Source organism: Leuresthes tenuis, unplaced genomic scaffold (assembly GCF_036924035.1).
Source record: "Leuresthes tenuis unplaced genomic scaffold, fLeuTen1.0.hap1 SCAF_17, whole genome shotgun sequence".
Lineage (NCBI taxonomy): Eukaryota > Metazoa > Chordata > Actinopteri > Atheriniformes > Atherinopsidae > Leuresthes > Leuresthes tenuis.
In genome coordinates, this window is record NW_027325371.1 from 12,911,162 (window position 1) to 12,931,673 (window position 20,512).

Genomic DNA, 20,512 nt, shown 5'->3' on the forward strand with positions numbered 1-20,512 from the left:
CTGAAAGGACAAGGTGTAGCTTGGACCACCTGGTTGGCTGACCTGTGGCTCCCTGCTGATTGTCACCTCTGGCTGTTAATGTGTGAGCATGCCGTCTGTCTGTGTCTTTGCTCCTGTAGGTATGTCTCCTTTAACAGGCCCTCTGGCTTTTCTTCTAGACCTCCCAGCACAGCACAAGGCGACCACCAGCCTCCTCGGGACAAGTTAGGACCAGTTGATTGTGAACCTGCAGTTAAGTAGTTGTTTCCTGTGTCCAAAATTCATCCCAGCACACATTGATCATAAATATCTATAAAAATATATGATATCTATACATATATATAGAAAATCTGGTTGTATCTTTCATCATTTTGCTTGCATTTGAATGAATAAATTTTTTTTTAATTGTCCTTTTCAGGAATAATGCAGAAATATGTTCTTGCGCCTTGAACTAAAATGGACAAATGGAGCTTGTGCCACTGCCCCACATCACGAGAGATCCTGGATCATGTCCATCACCACAACAGTGATAATGATTTCACATTTTTCTATTTTGACCAAATTGAATTACATCCTGTAAATGATAAACATCCTGAGGAATTTACTACAAACTAAATTCACAACGTTCCCCTGTTTCTTTTTTCAATTAGTCCCCTATTTAGCTGCGCGGAATGGCAGAAGAACAGTATTTCATCATCACCTTCATCTGCGCCATCATTCTTTCCTTCAAATCTCAGTTTCCTGTTATTAGTCAGGTTTGAATCATTCATTGTCACTAACAATCAAAATCCATTAGAGCCCGGATCGTTGAATGGGCTTCTTGCTTACACTCACACACACACTCACACACGCACACAGGTGCACGCGCTCGCGTGGAGCTGGGGGTGTGGGGGGTGTAGTTGAGGTGGGGACGTGCTCTTTGAGTCTTAAGTCATCCAACTAGCCAACCAGCTCCTCTTACTGAATAGATGCACGATCACCAAAACGCGAGGGGAGGCGCAACTGGCACGGAGCTGCTGGCTCTCTATATCCAGCAACTCAGAGGCGCTCTGACACTATTCACTCCAGAGTCCTCCACTGCCAAGGACCTGCACAGACTACTTACTGCAAGACAGGCTCTGGATAGTACAGTACGGACAGCTTTCTTCCTTGTGATTTTCTAAAGGCATCTGCTCGATTGGATTATTTTAATTTCTAAACTTTATGTAGTAACTATTTAAAAAATCGTGCGTCTTACTCATAACATTCTCTTGAAGAAAAGGAGCAGCGTTTCGTATTTGACATCCTATTGTGTTGGGCTAAAGTTTGAGACTATTTCTTTTATAGGAGAAGGACAAGTGCAATGTGCGTCAGGCTTGTTTCTTGGAATTGTCTCACTTGTGCTTGAGGAACTATGACGAACTGCAGCACAGTGCCTGTTCAAGAGGACGCAACCCAATGTGAATAACGAGAATCAACTTCAAGCCGTCTCAGTCACTCTTTTTTTTTCAAGCAAGTGCAGCACCGGGTCTGACTGAACCCGCTGAGCTGCTCTGGCATTCCCGTTTCCCTCCCCGTGGGGATGGTTGTAGATCCTCTGGGGCCAGGAGCGACTCTTGGGCTCCTACGCTACTATACCTTTTTCGTGTTTGGGCTTTATTTTAAATTAAAGGGAGATGAGAACCGCACTCTGCTACTTCCTGCTGTGGACGACGTACCTGCTGGCCACTGCTGAGGTAAAGTTTTTTTAGATGCCTAACGCACAGCCAGAGTGGTGGCCTGCGGGTCTTATAGTTTCTTTGCCCCGTGTCAAAGTGGTGTGGGTTTTATTCCTCTGAGGGTGCAAAGGTCCCACGGAGCCACATACATAACACATCAGCTTGATGCCTTGAGAAAATTACATATAGATTTTTATATAAAACCTATGATTAAGCCAGGCGATGATTTCTGCACATTTCAGACACTTCTTCATTTGAAATTACCCATATCAGATCCAAACAAATCCGAAAGAATAGAGAAAAGGTAGTTTACATTGAGATGATGTTTTAAGAGTTTTATGAGTTCAGCAGTACGCTTTCGAGTGCGAGCATTGCAGCAAGGCGCATGTCGCTGCTCTTATAATTTTTTTATTTGTACCAAATCTGTTTGTAGCTTGAGCCAACTAGAAAACCTTTTGGTTGGCCTGAGCGCGCTCATGGGAACCGCTCCGATTGATAAAAATAGCCTCAGTGCCCGTGAAGAAGCACGGCTTGCTAACGTTGGGGTGTTCGCTGGAGGACCGCAACAAGTGCAACGTGTGGCGAGGTGCCGCTCACAGTCAGCAACCTGACTTCCAGACGTCTAAATTCAGATTAAATGTTGCTCACCATCTGAGCAGACATTACATTAAATATGTGACTCAAGTGTTTTAGCGTTTTTTAGTGTTTTTTTCCCTTTGTGAGAGTTTATTGTCTTGATTGCCATGTTAAGGAATGTTTTTATAGACTTCGCTTCATAGAGATGGTGACAATCTGTCCTTTAATAGACATTTAACACTGACGTGTTGTTATCCAATGATTTGAGTACTGTAACAACCAGAAATACATGTGGTATGCAGTAAAATATAGCCTTCGGGTTATTATGCTATTAGGCCAACCCCTACCCTTCGGGCACGCAGTGTTGCTCTGTTGCAAGGCACATACAACTTAAACTGCACTGCCAAATCTATAAAAGGGTCTCCACGCCACCTTCTTTCTATGGATGAGAAAAAGAAAGTATTGTGACATGGTAACTCTGCGTACCTTTTGGCGTACAGTTGCATATGAGGTGATGTTCATTATGATTGTTTGCACCTACCTTATTTACTGACAAACAACTACACACACGCTTTCCAGCAGTCCGACACATTGCTAACCTTCATCTCTTGTTTGATTTTCTTTGCCCCCCCGCCCGCCCCCTGAAGGAAGTGGAGTTTCCCCAGGAGCTGATAGACCGACTCTCCCACAGTGAAATCCACAGCATCAGCGACCTCCAGCGGCTACTGGAGATTGACTCCGTAGGTAAATTCAGCCTCTTGTTACTCTAATCACGAGACACGGAACACATTTAGGAAAACCAAAGCCATGGATGTTGCTCTGATGAAGCACATCACGGACCTTCTTCAGTCGCTAGAAAATGTTAGTTAACATGCAGGCCTCTCATGTGGCCTGTTTTTGCCATTGTGAAACACTTGATGGCTTTATGATAAAGGTAAATAAAAGTGCTATTTAAAAGGCTATTTAAATATCTTACCACATATCTGTTCTCTACCAGGGATTTAGCCCTTGTGCAGCATTGCTGTGCACGATAAAGCAGTAAACAGGACAAGTGCATTTACAGACCTCATGTGACAAAGTGGACTTTCACTGACAAATTCTCCCAGCTGCAGTAGTAACTGCAATGAATCGGCTTTATTGCAAGCAGACTGCAATAGTTGTTGCCCTGTAAATAGAGTAAAAGAGACAGCAGGTTGCAGGTCATGCAAGTTTCTTGTGCTTCAGGCGCTGCTTCCTCTGTGTTGGGGGCCTGTCTCAGACTGTCTTAGATTAAGTTACATTGGTCCACTGGAAGAAGCTGTTTGCCTTCGTACGAGCCTCTGTTTGCACAGGCTTCTGCCGTATATAAAAATCAGGGCTCTCCTGTAAAGATCTACTGCTGGAAATAGGCCATATTTGCTTCAACACTCCCAAGTGATGCAAGTGAACTAACTGGTCACAACTCATTAACAACCCCAAAGCTTATATTCAACAAAGCAGCATTATGAAGACTGATATTTCACTTAATTATTTCTTGGTGTAAGCACAAATCAACCTTTCTGAAGGACCAACTAATTAACAGCTCAACATAATTTGTGTTTATCATTTATTGATTCACAATCAAACAAGACTGATCACCTCACTTCACACTGAGCCCAGAATAGATCCCTGGAGTGCCTCTCGCATGAGAAGAGGTGTTTATAATTGAATTAACATTCATTTCTTCAAACAGAGTAATGTTTTGTAGGGTAACAGTAGTAGGTTGATTATTATTACGAGGACGTAAATCTTTCCGAGGGTCAGCTTGGCCAGCCCATTAAAAGTCCTTTGACGCCAGCCATTGGAGTATTTTCAGAGTCTTTGTTGCAGACTGTTGAGGCAATGAGGTTACCAATATAGGCTAATGGTGTAAATTGTATGGCATATCAGCTAGGAAAGGAGAAAGATTTGTTTAGTTCTGTGACAGAATCACTGAAGGCCCAGGGGGGAATCGCAGTGACTGTGTTTTATTTCACAGTGCTGTGCTCAGTGCAGACTTACACTTGTTGTTTTTTTTGAGGACAGTGTCATCAGCTCTGACTGACAGATGAGATGACCCCATTGAAGTCTGCAGATGGCTGTCTGGCCCCGAGGTGCTTCTCTCCTCGTTATTCCTCCTCTGTCCCTGTCTCCCTCCTGAGGTGCCCCCCTGCCTGCCTGCTCTTATCTCTTTCATTGAAGGACTTTGACAGAAAAGAGAACCTGACTCTTGGCAGGGGGCAGAGGTGGAGGAGGGAGTAACAGAAATCTTGAAGTTATATTCCTCCGTCATTCAGAGAGGCCACAAGTTGTGCAATCTGTTTTGTCTCTGAAGAGCCGACACTGTTTTCATCTCCTGTATAGTTTGCAAGGCTGCCTCTGAACCTACAATGTTTCAACAGCAAAGTTGTGTGTTACACCTACCTTCACACGCACAGCAAGGACTTGTTAGCCATATGACTTGAGCTGATACTTTGTCAACTCCGCCATGTAACTGTTAAAAATAACAAAACAAGGAAGAGTGACAGAGGAAGAATGATGGAGTACTCTGAGAAGGCAACAATATGTTGGCTATTTGTTCAAGGAGAGAGAGAGAGAAAGAGAGGAGGAGTAAAGAGAGGGAGTTGAGCCCCTCAGCTAATGGAGGGAGTAATTTGCAAATCATGAAAGCCTGATTTATGGCAAGACTGTCTCCTGTCCTCTTTTTCTCTTGTCTCAATGCTCTTGGGCATGTTATTACCTCTTAGTAACCTGGAACCACGAGAGGAACAGACCCTTCAATCCACTCTGGTTCCGCTGTTTCCAAATTTGTCCTTACCCCCTTTCCAGTTCTGCCTGTATTTATACGTCATTCCTGACTTTTCCCTTCAACTTCCCGCCAAATGACTCTAATCTTAATGATTCTATATATTATTTGCACATTTTGAATGTGAAGGGGAAACAGTAGAAGGGTCCTTCCATAATTCTGAAAAGGGACTCCAGTGTATCATCTTCCCTCTCTCTTGGCCTCCTCTGGCAGGAGGAGGCCAGCTATTGCAATGAGTGCACCTAACAGCACTGCAGACAGAGTAGGAGTGTCTTTCAGTGTATACAGTTTGTCATGTCAATGTACAGTTTGTGCATGTTTCAGACAGACTGCTAGCTCAGCACTTTTCTTAACTCCTAGTTTCAGCCACAGGGAACACTTCCATTCTGTGAACCTTTGGTTCTGGGTCACTGGCTACACAACATTCTAAAAGGAAATTTCCTCAACACTCACTGAAGGGAGTACATTTGGCCCGAAACCTCTCAGACCTGGAAAAAAGGCATCAAAAAGCAAATAAACAACCTGTCCCTGTGGTGGACTGTGTATAGGCGGAGGAAATCCCTTCAGATGACTCTGGTTGGAGCACAAAGATGCTGGATCAGTGGAATGTGTTGACGTGTGGTTCAGCTTTGTTGTGCTCGTGTGCTTTAGGTTTTAGCATGTTATGGAGGATAATTAGAGGAGTTTGTCTTATTGTGAACGCGTGTTTATGTTGAGTGTACAAGCACAGGATTGTGTTAGCCAGGTGGAGTGGATACGAAGTACTTGCAGACAGGTAGACCCACCCACTTTACAAACACCCTCAGACACTCTCAGGGCAGTATCCTGTGGACAAGCCTTATCATTTTATTGCTGTTCTGGCACTTTTCTGAAATCCACCTTCTATTCTGGGTGGGGACCAAAGCAAGCACTCTTTATCAGATGACCATGACTATGAAAAAGCTGAACTGGCTATATTGGTCTGTAGCTAGAGGGCTTTAAAGAGCGAGTATTGCACTATAGCAAAACATGTACTTTCCCAAGCCACTGAATGACTAAAAAGCAAACATTTTCAGTAAATGAGAGACACAAAACCGCTAATTAGGCGTAGGAATGAACACCACCTGTCAAATGACCACTTTTGTCCCCTGTGTGGCAATGAAAGCTGGTTGTTTTTGAAAGTCCATGCTGACTCACCTGTGTCTAGCTTCTTTATTCCTGTTAAAGTTCAGCCAAATCAGTGACTGTGGTGGATCCACAAAACCTCGCAATTACAAAGAGGTTCGTGTAAAGCAGTGACTCCTGCTGGCACCCTGTGTACTCTGGACTGTTTACCTCAGTTCGTGATACCATCAGCTGCTAAGAGAATGAAAGGATCCAAGACAGAGCACGAGAAAAAACAGTTGGAAGTTAGCGTCTCATTACAGTCAGATTTCTAACCGACACATCATTTGTTGCAGATGTAAAGCATCAGCAGCAGATCACATGTAGCTCTTAGTTAGGACTACCAAGCCACTTATCACTGCCATTCAACATTGTTAAAGATGCACAGACTATTATTGAGTTGGGTTATTGGTTAAATAAGCTCTTTGTGCATGTGCTTTTTTTTATGTGTGAGATTATTAATATGATGGCCTTCTGTTTTGACGAGGTACGGGAAATGATGTTATTGAAGAGCGCAAGCACCACAAGCACCTCAACCACAAGAACTTTTCTCATCACCATGGTTACTACAATGACCTGAAGAGCTCCCAGCTACACAGCCGACGCAAGAGGAGCATCAGTAAGACCCTTCACTGCTCAGATGTTGCATCATGATTATATTTGACATTACATACATCACAACTTGGCGCAAACGGTGTCAAAATGCCTTTTGAGATAATCTGTTTCTAAAATATCACTTCAAACTTGTATGAGTACCCAGGAAATGAAACAGATCACTTTACACTCATTTCAAACAAAGCTAACATTTAATGGTTTTTATACTGCTTTTAGAGGTTAAAAGGAACCCTAATAAAGACATCTACCCAGTATTTATGGCAATCAGGAATCATGAGAAAAGAGGCTGGTGTGTGAGGTTGATGAGGACGTCTGACACGAAGCCTTTTAATTGGCCTGAGGCTTGCAGTTCTAAGACACACGCGTCAGGAGAGAGCTATATCCTTGAGCGTGGAAATTCCAGGCATTCAGGGTTCAAGTTGCAGCTCGTCTGGGCTCTCAGTCAGATTTCTTCATAAAAGGCCACGCGGTACGATATCTGATCGAGGTGTGGAGAATAACATGCAGTGTGCGATGTGTGTGTTAAGGCTGCTCTCCACATCTCTCCCAGCAGCACAGCACTCAGAGCTATGCAGAATGAAGTGACTGGTCGTATTTCATGTATGTGTGCTGAAGCATAAGATTATGATATAGTATACAGTTTTGGCAGCTCTCCACAAAAGCTCCCACATTCTGTGCATGATGGACATATCATCTTTACGACATAATGGTATCTTACTGCACACTGTCTGTCAAATCTTTAGTTTTGGATGCCTTTCAAAGCATCACATTTTAAATGAACGCCTACTGCCTTTGTCTGTTTGCCATAGGAGTGGGGTCAAAGGCCATTATTAGATCTCCCATCAGTGGAATAAAGGTATTCTGGCCTAGTAACGCTATGTTAACCCCAGTGAGAGTTTTGAGTAATGGACCACTCTTTTTTCATCTTCACATACTCCTCAGCTTCTTAGCTGATATGAGATCAGCTTTTCTGATAGCATGTGCTCTTAACAGTCCTAAAAGATGTTAGGTGTGATCTGAGGTAAGATGAGCAGCTCTCACATGAAGTGAGTCATCAAATGATGAGCAGTGAAAGAATGCAAGCAGCTGTGAGTGAGTAAAACAGATTACAACCGTACATCCGCTCTTGTTTGCAGTAGGAAAATGTGTCGCCAAATGCTGACATGCAGACCAAACGCATTAACTCGTCTTGTCTTTCTTCCAGTTGAAGAGGCAGTCCCAGCGGTGTGTAAGACGCGGACCGTGATCTATGAGATCCCCAGGAGTCAGGTGGATCCCACGTCTGCCAACTTCCTGATATGGCCACCCTGTGTGGAGGTGAAGCGCTGCACAGGCTGCTGCAACACCAGCAACATGCGCTGTCACCCGTCCCGCAAACACCACCGCACCGTTAAGGTATGACACATGCCAGTAGAGTAGATTGCTCACAAGTGAACCAAGTGGTTAAAAAGCTTGTTTATATCTGGATACAAGCATCACAAACCTTAAATGAATTACAAGTGTGCAGTATATTGTCATCATACTGAGAACAAACACATTATTTTGCCCATGCAACTAACCACTTTCCCTCTCACCAGATAAGTAAAACACAAGGTTGCGTTCACATGCCTCCCGTCATGCTTCCTTTACAACTCCTCATCTCAGTCAACACTACTCCTCTGAGCCTCTGGCTAGTTCCCAAATATTGGCCAGCTAACCTCTGCTGCCCTCAATGCTCCCCATCTCCTTCCATTTCACCACCTTCGTTCCCCATCACTTTATACTATGGTTGGCAAGAGTCCCAAGTGACTGTGCCAGGACAGTGTACTGAAGGAAGAGAAGGAGAGGGGCAAGGGGGGCAGGGGAGATGGTTGTTGGCACCTTTAGTCAGGACATCTGCTGAAGGACCAATCCCAAGAGGGATGATCCTGCCAAATGTAAGACAGACAGAAACAGAGAGAGATAGAGAGGGAAAAACAGTCCCCAGTATCTTGAGAATGTCTGATTGTCACTGGCTGCTTGCATGGCTTCCTCTCCGCTTCCCGTTTGTTTGGCCTTTTGTCTTTTCTCAAAGCAATGTGCCCAGAGGAGACAAGGCAACAAAGAGAATCTGAAGAGGCTTGCAGTGTTCTCAGAGGCTCCTTGGCATCGTTTGCTTGAAAACATGAGTCTCTGTTCAGGATCAGAGGAGACATGATGACTGGAGCTGAAATGTATTTCTGATGTATTAACACTACAGCCTGTTAGTTGGTGAATGGTTCTGTTTGGAGGTATGGGAGTTATGTGACATGCCCTGTAAAAGTAATAACCAACCAGGGGATAAACAGGAAAGTCAGGAACACTTAGTCTGTGTTTGTATTTCTCTGCCAGTCTATAACTGCACTTAATTTTCTCTGCAGTCATTATGATCTTGCCCAGCCATGGGCACTGGCACAGTGCTTTTTTCTCTTGCTTTTTATTCAGAACCTTAAAGATGCAGCTTCAATATACTTGCAGAGTAATGAGTAATAATGAATAAAAAAAACGATCCTTGGCACACAGGTTCAAGTTGTTGAAATTTTCACTAAGAAACTACCTCCTCTTCTAGTCATAGAGTAAAGAAGCATGGGTTCACCATAAGCCGGTCATTGTAGGGCAGAAGTCACTGCAAACAGGGCACAGGGTTTATGGTTAGAATTGCTGACTCATAGTGCAGTAAGAGAGTCCAGCTCTGATATACAGTGCAACCCTGTGTGTCTGTCTGTCTGCATGCTAGCTCATCCTTCTCTCCATCTTGCCAGACACTTGGTGTCTGCCATCCTCAATAGGAGCTCTGTCTGTGATCACAGTGATGAAGAGGGATGGAGAGACACTGACGGCAGCGTGTAAGACACTAAAGCTTGATTCAGCTATTCTTGGAATGCTGTGGCACATGCAACTTTATTCGTGTCCCCCTCATGACACTGATGACAAAATGAGCACACAGGCTTGAGAAGGACCCTCAGGCATGATGGAGAGAGTTTTAGGGTGGTGGTGGGGGGGTATTTTTCCATGTGTTTCCAGTCACTGGCGAAGTAGGCTGAGAGGCGTTTTATCCTTGGAAAGGTCATTCATCAGGGCTCTCTGGTCAGGAGACATTCACCACATTGTGTGTACGTAACATTGTCTCATGCCAGTTTTTTTTCTTCCCCTCCCCTCCCTCTGAATAGGGGTTCAGTTTGTGCTTCTCCCTTCATTTATTAGTAAACCAAAAAAAACTGTCTACTCGGGGTCTGACTTGTTTTTCTTCTGCAACTCAAGGATAGGAAAACAACACATTTACTGGGTTTGTTTCCAGCTCATGCCACAGAACATTTATTCAAATGCATGCTATTATTTATTGATTCTTCCTCTTCGTTTTTCTCTTTCTGTTCACATTTTCATGCAGTGGACCCAAAAAAGCAGAACGGGTCTGTGCAAGCCCTGTTCTGTTCAAGCTTATCTTGTGCAGTGATGGGGCAATAAAATAGGAAAGGTTTGAATAGAACTAGCCTGAGGAAGGAAAAGGGACAGATTTTAAAATACCCTTCTGCTTTTTGACTTCCTCTTATTCCCTATAATTCTTAATTCTTCTCACTTCTCTATTGCTTGTCCTGAAATATAGCACAAAAAGTCTTTGTCTGATGTCTTTGTGCAACAGGAGGATGGTTAGCCTGAGATCTTTGAGGGCATATATGCCTTAATGCATTCTTTTGCAGATTGGGCTTGTGCATACATATGTATGTCTGTGTGTGAATCTAAATACCCCTTCTTCCTATGGGGCAGAGTAAATAGTGCATGATGACACAGGGAAAGAATGGACCTGTCACTCATCCTCACACTCATTAAGTCTTAGGGCTTCCGTGGTACAGATGGTTTACCACTAAAAGAAAAAAAAGATTGTCAAGTAGTTAACAATAAATATTAAAAAAGGATAAATATATACATACTATGAGCTTAAAAACATATTTGAATCCCTCAAAGTATATCAAAACCCATATAAAATTTTCCTTTCAGTAGAGGAATGAAGAGGGTTGCAAGTACATTTGTAAAAATAGCAGCAAAACATGAGAACCAACTCTTTTCACTGTCCTCATAATGTGCCTTAATGTAATAAGTTTGGTATATTACTGTTACAATTCAGTTCAGTTTATCTAATTTAGTTGCATTTGGTAGTTGGGAGCCTTTAATTGGCCTTGAAGCAAGTATTTTCCAGAGGTCAGAGAGGGTCATCAGTGCACATCTGTGTAAACCCAAGTAGAACGTGTGTGGGTGAGACTGTGAGGGAGAGAGAGCTGTTCATGCTATGCTACGTAAACTTCCCGACCGCAGAGCCAGGATGAGGCCATTTGTGTGAAGCTGCTGCAAGGGGAAGACGGGCCGCAGAGTAATGAAGTGTTGATGGCTTCTGGATCAAAGTGGAGGCTGACAGAGGCCAGGCGGAAATAGCCACAGCACTGAATGTGGGGGTCTACACATCTCTCAGCGCCAGCCTAGGCCCCGACCCCTACACACAAATACACACACACAGTTTGACAGTTACCTCAGTGACAGTGGGTCACATCCGGGTGCTGGGGGAAGCAGTAGCTGTTCCCCTGCGGTTGTGTGGGACCCTGACTTACAGGGTGTTTCATAAATAAAACACAGTGTGATGGTGATACAGTGAGAATGATTTATGATCATCTGAAGGACAGGGTGGGGGGGTTCAGATGGGAATGAGGGGCCTTGCTGTTTGAAGTCCCTTGCAGCTGTGAATTATTTTCCCTTTGATTCACTCAACTCTACTTAACTACATGAAGAAAGGTGAGGGAGTTTGTGAGTATAACTGTTAGTGCATGGCAGGGCAGGTCGCAGAACACGGGAGTGTCTTGACTAAGCTAGAAGCCCGAGAGTTTGGCTACTGCTGCACCGGCTGGAATGCATCAGCTCCAACAGGAAAAATAGAAGCATATTTTGATCACATTTTACCTTATTTCTGTATTTTCCCTCTCTCCTGCCCTCCTGTCCTCCCTTCCACTCTCCTCCATTGATTCAATTTTTATTTTATTTATTTCAGAGAACAGGTAGAAACAGATGGAGATACACAAACCCTCTTGTTTCAATTTTTTTTTCCTTCTGGTCAACAAACTCTAAGGGTCTCCTGACAGATGAATTATGACCCCACCATGCCTCTCTCAACCCCTCCATTGTGCAAACACAAACATACACTTTTATTTATTTTCACTTTATTCTGTCACTGTTCCAATTTGCCATTGCCTGCAGTGCACATCCACATCCCAGGCGTGTTTTTCTTGGAAGATTGGAGTAAAACTTTCCCCTCCATCATGCTCTCATCAGTGTTTTGTGTTCAGGGATTCCCCCAATTAGCCCGACTGGGACAATTGGCCTCACATGGAGGGCTGTGGTGACACTGGGGACAAACCAAGGGGGTGCACTTCCCAGAGCCCTGTGTATCACCCCAACCCTCTGGATCGGATATCATTCCACAGCCACTCAGGGGACTCTTTCACAGGGCCCTAGCTTTTCAGGGAGTTCAGAGCTGTTTGATTTATTCAAAGAGAGTTTGGGGCCCCTTGTCATAGCATGGGGGTCTCGGTCTGATCTATGTTTTATGTGGGAAGTCACAGACCCTGTGCCAGAATAGAAGTCAGCGTAGAGTTGAAGAAGTGGCAAAAATTGATAGATGTATATATGGAAGTAAAGTGGAAGAGAGGACCTCCACCCTTTCCCTTGTAGCATCAACTCTCTCCCATAAAACAAGAAACAGGAAACAAGACAAAACTGTAGCACAGAAATATCCAATATGAAACAAATAAGCACATGTAAGTGAGTGAATATCTGTGTGCTTGTGTTGTAAGCCTGCAGGGTGTGTTTTTAACCCTGCTGTGTGAAGGGCAAGGAGACAAGCGTTTGGCTGGGCTTCACATCAAGGAAACCCATGGCTTCATCCTTTTGTCAATAGCTATTTGTTTGGTTAGAGGAGTTTGTATGTGTGTGTGTGTGTGTGTTAGTCATTAGGATCAGCATCAGCTGTAAGAGTCTTTTTGCTACATGCTGGCAACTTCTTAACCCCTTCTCAACACAGACATTCCCGTAACCAACGGCAGCAGAGCCGTCTGCAGAGGCAGCTGCATCTCTCATCTCTTTCTTTTCCTGGTTTCCTGGTTTTTAGTCAGATAATGTGATTAAATATTGGCAGTGTTTTTCTGGGAAACTTCTGTCATTCTGTGATGCTAAGAGCACTTTCGGTAGATAACAACAAACCTTTGATAACTTCTCTATCTATCCTGTCAGTGTTAGTTTAATAAATTTCCCCAGTAGGTAACCCAGAAACTAGATGTTAATAGGTAACACATGAATGTCATCCAATGCAAGTCGTGATCGTGGTTAGTCCCTGCTCCCCCTCCTTAAATAACAGCCTTTATTTACATACACACACATACACCCTTGTGCTCCCTAATGAGAGTGATGGTTCACCTTCCTACCTTCTCCTTTGCTCTGGCCTTTCACCCGCTCTCCTTCTTTTTACAGGGCTCGGTAACAGCAAACACACCACCAATAACCCAGACACCATTGTCCTCTGTTTGCTTACCACATACCTCTCCTGCTTGCTTATCCTCTTTTCACTCCCTTTCTTCTTTTGCTTCTACCATGGTTTGAAACTGTTGCAAAGTAGTGGCGAATGAAACTGCAGGATCCTTACTTCTTCCTATCACACTTGCAGCTGCACCAGATCTCCCTCAAGCCACTGACACGAAGCTGCTCTCTCTGTGTGAATGTCAACATTACACTGTGTTTTAACAGACAGGGTTTTGTATGTTCATTTGTTTGCATGACTAGCTCACCATTAGGAGCCAGCCTTGGCGTTATGCCACAATGGTGTAGAGGAAGAGAACCCCCACCATTTTTTCCTCTTTGTGTGTGAGCGTTGCCTTCATTGCCAACTTCAAAACTGAGATGCTCATAACATCAGAGAGTGCTGGGAGCTTGTCGGCCAATATCCTTTCTCCTGTACCAACTAGGATAGGTGAAGCTGGGGATATTGTTTCCATGTGGCTCCAGGCCTCTCTGTGTTGAAGGGGGACATCACCTGTGCTTGGCGCTAAGATTAGGGAGGCAAAAGCATGTGGCCACCGCCCCAGAGTTACAAAACAATATCATCATAACCTCCATGCAACCTATTCTATTCAGCTTTCGAATAAGCTTTAATCAACATGGTGTATTGTTGATAAAAGCTTGGTGCATTCATAACCCTCTGAGGTGTGGTTGTTATTGCCTGTTGGATGGGAAATAGAGGTCTAAGCCCTAAACTGAGAGGGTGTTACTTGGAATGATAAGAATTCCTGTACTTTGTGTTTGTTGTCTTGGAAATTTTACTGTCTGAGGTTTTAATGCTCAGACTGGACCAAGTAAACTTTATTTCTTACAGATGCGCTAAAACAGAAACATGGCTTAAAAGCAGCATGTCTGAACATGGTGAATTAGTTTAGGTCTGTATCTGTTTGGCTTTGGAAGCTTTAGGCCTGGAGCTGGGGGATCTCCCATCGTCTTTTTTTCCTGCTGGAGTATGTAAAGTTTCTCTCCCCCCAACCCCCAGTTTCTCCTCTGTCATTGTTTTAGGATGGTTAGACAGGGTCATATACTTCATTCAGTTGCTTATAGACCTTAGTGCTCACAACAAGAGGAACCCAATGAATCAGCCTCTGAGGAATCCTCCTGTCACACTTCAAATGTAGGAAGGCGAAGCAACGGCTGGGCTGTCAATTAATCAGTTTAGGGAAGTGTCATCAGTCACAGAGCTATTTCTTTTGATTTTTGCACATGGGCAAAGAGTGTGCGTATTCATATAATGATGGCGCTATAGCTTATAGCTAACCCTTTCACTTTCTCTCTTGTCAGGTTGCCAAAGTGGAGTACGTGAGGAGGAGACCCAAGCTTAAAGAGGTCTTTGTGCGGTTAGAAGACCACCTGGAGTGTGTGTGCACCTCACAACATCATGTAGTAGAGCACCCAGATGCAGAAACAGGTAAATATGACTCTTCAGATTTATTGAGCACCTACCTAAATGTTGTTTTTGCCTTGCGCCTTTCTGCAGAAACCTCACTCTGAAACAGGTTTATGGCTGAATGCTGCCCTTGCCTCTATGTCACCATGTACCATGTTTCCTGTCTTTCTCATGTGTATCTCGTGGTCTTTGCTCTGTCTGGCTCCTTGGCTTTGCACTGGATGACCTTTTACCATGACTGCTTCCACGTTTATGTATACACCTGTGAGGTGGCCCACTATTGTAAAACTGTAAAGCTTGTGTGCTTGTGCCTTGTTTGTGCCTCAGACAAGAATGTGTGTGCAAACTTGTGTGTTAAGGGAGGGTGTTCAAAGGCTGCTTGGCATGACAGCAGGTAAATCCACCAGCCTTGATCTGAAGCCTTTCTCTCTCTGTGACCAGATAAGCGCTGTAATGTGTGCTGATAAGGCATCTGAAGAATTTATACTCAGTTATATCTTTGCACTCTCTGCTTCTGTCCCAAGGCTGTTGTGCCCCTTTCTGTATCATAAACCCTGCTTCTTGCTTTTGACCCTCCTTCCTATCCACCCTCCCTGACTCTGTGTTTTCAGGCCATCGTAGGGTTAAAGGTAAAAAAAGGAAACCTAAAACGCTAAGGCCCAGCAAGGACTTATTGGTGACATAGAAAAGTTGCTCTCATTACCCAAAATCCACTGGAAGGCTTTGAAGGGAACAGGTAGGACTTGAGCTCTGAAGCGATCTCTCACCTTCCTGTGTTACACTGGCCCAATCAGGGTATAGAGAGAGCCTGCCAATCACCGTCACCAATCACATCACAGCCAATCAGTATTAGAAGACGAGGCGTTAATGAGTATTAGGCTCTACGCCTCAATGTTGCATGTTGAATTTGTGGCCTGCTGAGCATGCACACGTTGTGTATCTACTTTGTGTCACAGCCTTGTGCTTGTGTGTGATTGCGTACACTGTTCTTTGGTGTGTTACACAATAAAGCAGCTCAAACTGTTTGTATTGTTTCACTTCCTAAAAGGCACCCTTGTCTCTTCACTTGCTTTTTCTCTCTTTCATTTTCATCTTGTCATCACTGTCTAAAATACAAAAAAATTTCTTTGTACCACCCTGTACCTTGTGCACAAAAAAAAAACACGTTTGCAGAATTGTGACATATTTGTGTCGGGTCCAGTCACGTTTTTTATTTTGTTAATCTGGAGAGACATGATTCAGATCCCTATCAGTCTTATCTGCGAGTTGTGTCAGTTTGTTTGATAATGCATGAATTCATTGATTAAATTGGGTTCTAATTCCAAAAATCTATTTAGATTTTTTTTTAAAGAAATGCATATCTTAATAAAGTTGTGATACTAATATCAGATTTGTCTCTCTGTCCCACAGTGGATGTGAGGTGAGACCAGTCAGAACAAGGGACTTCAGCATGGGAGGGACCTAATACAGGATGCTGCCAAAAGGACACCTACTCTGTCCTCTTCCTCACTGCCATGCAACCTTTGTTTGAGAAAATACACTTTTCTGTTAAGTCAAGAGACAGAAACGAGACAACAGATAAAGTAAAAATAAGTAATATGCCAAAGGTGCTTTTTTTTAAACAAAAAAAACAAACAAAAAAACAATAACCAGTGACAATGACTGTCTCTGTGGTATGACACATGCCAAGGCAACTGAACTGTGCCGCTGATTGAGAAGAAAAAAGAAGATGCCAAGGAACTCAAGCAAAGCAGAAAAAGGCCAATGGGAGAGGATGAAAGGGATTGGCGTTGAACATTTTGACAGACTTTGTTTAAAAAGACACACAACAGAAACGGCTTTTAAACAGTTGGAACACGCTTTCATGGGACTTCAGCGCCCCAGCTCAACAAGTCAAGTGCCCTGCCCCCCTTAAATGCCTCCTGCATACACAGGAAAAAAGAAAGAGAGTTACCGAAATGATAATGCAAAGAAAAAAGTAATAGACAGCTGAAGAGTGCTTAAATTCTAGACTTTCTACGGAGTATCAAACACTTTGAGTTATGGGATGTTTGCTCTGAATAAAGAGTAAATCATCTCAGAGACTCCTAGTTGTCTGTGACTTTGCCCACCTGCTATGTACAGTTAAATTTGAAAAGGAAGATGCACCGCTACTTACAAACTATTTATATGTGTGGACGTTTGCTTTTTGTCCCTTTCAATACTAAAGAAAGGACAAAAAAAGTTGTTCTTATGATTTTGCAGACATGCAAGTGTTCTGTGTGGTCTGGTTCTTTGTATTCATCAGTATCACATTCTCAGTGTCATTTTTTTTTAAGTTGTTGTTTTTCTTGTCAACCATGTTTCGTATTATATTGCAGTATATCTGATTGATGTCAAGTCTTGCATATGGTTTGGATATATGTGTGCAAGGAGGTGATGTGAGAGTCAGTACAGGAAGATGCTTTATTTTTGTTATGAAATATATTATGCATACTTATATTCAAGCAGGAATCATGTTTTTCTTTGTTGTGGTTCATGCCTGTATTTAATCCATTGGAAAAGAAATGCAACAATGTGGGCAAGTATAGGAATACACAAAGGATAATTGCTGCATGCTTTTGCCTGTTCACATGGGAGCTGTGACAAGGAAAGAGGAAAGAGGAAAGAAACGATGAAGGGATGGAGCAGCTCAAACAGGGAAACTTCACAGTTGGTGGTTAAATACTGTGGCTTGCGCTGCAGTCTTGATAAGTGTTTAGGGAACAAGTGGCATTTCAAACAGACACTCATATATCAGTGTCTGCACTGATGCATACCACAACACCAGAGCAACCGTTGTTCACAAGTATGTCTAAATGATGTGCATATTTACTTTCATTTCTTTGTTATTCAGTAAAACTATAAACGTCGCTCTTAAAAACAGTTTCAATGCACAGAAAATTAAAACATCATTAGAATCCAAAACTTATTTCAAAACTTCTGTCGGCAGATCCAGCATTTTGTTTCTGAAGCTAAAGGTTTTGCTAGCCAATTAGAAGAGCCACAGTGAACAAGACCTGTACTGACAAACATGACGGGCCCGTCTTGATCAGAGTGAATACAATCCATATACAGCAGTTTAATATTAACAGCGAATTTACCTGCACATTGATTTTCTGTGTTCTCCCCTTCTGCCCCTTGTGTTTTCCATAAAATTCTGGATGTTGCAAAGCTCTCATATCTATCAAAAGTGGCCATTATTTCCTTGACACAACATTCAGCTCAATATGAGGCAGAGCGTCACAAATTGGTATTACTTGTAATGAAACATATTTTGAGAGCAGTGTATAGTTTGGATTTTGTATTATTTTTTCAGTCACAAACCTCTTCTGTTTTCTATTACAAAGCTATTTCATACACACAAAAATTACAGTGCGTGTGCTCACACACCACCTCTCTGTTACAAGAGGCTATTTTTCACCCATATCTCTAGCACTGATAAGAAAGATGCCTGCCCAGTCTGCTTCACAAGCACGTATGTTCTGCCTGCAAAGAGCAAAGTCCACCTTGAAGATTGAATGAGCGAGCAAAGTAAATCGACAACTGCATGAATGGGCTCCTTGTTTAGTCGGGCAGGCATTGCTCCCCTGTTGACAGGAGAACAAATCACTCCACCCTGTGGAGGGACTCACGCTTTATGCAGCCACATACAATCAGGAAAGATGATGATGAGAGCGCTGAGGTGGTCTGAAAACATTACAGCGATGGCCTTACCCTTAACCCCAGTGGAACAAACAACTACTTCCTTACCAGTTCCTTTAACGGTGGTGAATGTGCAAGCAGGGCAGCATGGTGTGAAAACAGCAGGCTTCTTCCACTTTGTGTTAAAATGAGGAAGTTTGACTGGGATTGTTCTTACAGACCAAGGAGAAAGAATGAGTCACTGTGCAATGTGAAGTGAAACCGGTGAAAGTCAAGTGAGAAAAGTTGAATTGAAGACTGTGTCAGAGACTGTTGATTTGTGGACATCACAGAGCTGAAGGAGCTTAGCATAAGTTTATCGGTGCTATACATGTAAGGCTGATGTTTTCACCATTTTTCACATCCACACTTCATCAATGTATGATAGGGTTCTCAGTAAATCAGGGACCACAGCTGAATACAATATAACACAATGCCATTATCCTATCACTTAGCCTTTATTATTTTTTCAAGTTTATTTGGGATAAAGACAGCAATAATCATAATTTATATATTTATGTTTTAACAATAAATGTATAACATTTTCACTGGATGTTGAGTCCCATAAATTGTGCCTTGTGTCTCTAGAATAATATTTGAGGATAAATAATAAGGAATGGCATTTTAACAACCTCGCAACAAAAAAAAAAAGCTAATGGACAAAGTAAATAAGCAATACACAGGTTTGAGAATCTTCTCATTTACAGGCTTTCTATTAAGTTTACCTGTATGCAAAAAAACTAAAAACAGATGTACATCATATCACATGTGCTGGTGCTGCCGCTGCAGGCAAAACGGAAGCTGAATGGGAGGGTGGTGGTGAATTCAGGAAATGTGAGCTTTTTCAGGCTTGCTGGCCGAGCAGTGGATGGGCTTTATTCCAGGGTCCACTAGCAGCAGACGTTAGGTTCTGGGGGCTTTATTACTTTTCCTCAAACAGCTCACCCTAATCCTAGGGTTAAGGGACATGAAAGTCCCTCTCCTATGCACTTCCCAGCTATACACCCAACTTATTACCTCAGTAGGGAGCAGATAAAGAAAGGCAAAACATAAAAGAGGGTAAGGATCACAGGGACATCAATTTGGCTCGCTAGTGAAACAGGGGATAAACTCAATAATGTGAAGATAAAAGGAAGCGCAGAGACTTGATTGATTTTATTGTTTTTATCTGACATACACAGCTTTATTCATAAAGATGTGTGGAGGGCTGAAGTGGGGATTTAGAAATGTGTGTATGGAAAGGAAAGCAATATGTCATAGTGGGGAAAGAGGGAGGAGGAGTGGGAATACCCTGAGGAGTGAGAGTGTAAAAGGAAGGAGACAGAAGGGAAAATGAAGAAAAGAGGGAATGGAGTGGACTCAGGATGTGGGTAATCGGCACCACAGCAAGAAAGGCCAGACAGGTCAGCACTTAAGTGGACATGCTTTTATAAACAATGCTAGAGGGGCACGAAGGGGCAGGTAAGGTGTGAAGAGGGCTGCTGAATAGGCTTTATGTTGGTGAGTGTGTGCGTGTGTGTGAAAGCAGGATAATGTCTGTGACAGTGTGTGCAGATGAACAATGCAAAGAAGGTCTCCCGGTGTGAAACATGGACCACTGGAATTTGGGGCTTTTGCAAAGAACAAACTGCAATTTTCCTACCCATAATGCTTGGGGGTTGTAGTTCAGGGTTCACAGGTCATTACAGGGATTTTGCCAGTGGTGAAAAGTGTGAGATGAAATTGTAACCTTTAATCATCTCATATATCCATGTCTAAATAAATTGTACTTCTTCTCAAATCAAATACATACGGTAAATTTGATCCTTTTAAAGCACTGGATGCAGAACACGATGAACCATGGCTTAATTCACCAAACAACCTCCTCAGAATTAGCATTGACTGTTTCCTCTCCAGATTACAGATCTTTTTAATATTACTCTTTTCCCTCCCCCTCTTCCCCTCATCTTTTTCCCTCCATGTCACCCTGTTATGATTCTCCCCTCTCCCCCAACCTGTGGCCTCTGGGTTTTGAGG

At 43.0% G+C, this 20,512-nt stretch overlaps 1 protein-coding gene across 1 annotated transcript; it reads left to right on the forward strand.

The window, feature by feature from the left end:
- Positions 1-1,022: 1,022 nt before the first annotated feature.
- pdgfab (platelet-derived growth factor alpha polypeptide b) lies at positions 1,023-16,443 on the forward strand. Its single transcript, XM_072368785.1, has 6 exons — positions 1,023-1,694; positions 2,900-2,996; positions 6,686-6,817; positions 8,018-8,208; positions 14,689-14,815; positions 16,205-16,443. The coding sequence occupies exons 1-6, from the start codon at positions 1,635-1,637 to the stop codon at positions 16,216-16,218; spliced, it is 621 nt and encodes a 206-aa protein (XP_072224886.1). The 5' UTR covers positions 1,023-1,634; the 3' UTR covers positions 16,219-16,443.
- Positions 16,444-20,512: the final 4,069 nt, after the last annotated feature.

Excerpts from the sequence above, each read along its gene's own strand:
- pdgfab (XM_072368785.1), top strand. The coding sequence starts at position 1,635 with ATGAGAACCGCACTCTGCTACTTCCTGCTGTGGACGACGTACCTGCTG. Across the intron at positions 2,997-6,685 it reads ACTGGAGATTGACTCCGTAG|GTACGGGAAATGATGTTATT; the intron begins GTAAATTCAGCC and ends TGTTTTGACGAG. Across the intron at positions 8,209-14,688 it reads AACACCACCGCACCGTTAAG|GTTGCCAAAGTGGAGTACGT; the intron begins GTATGACACATG and ends CTCTCTTGTCAG.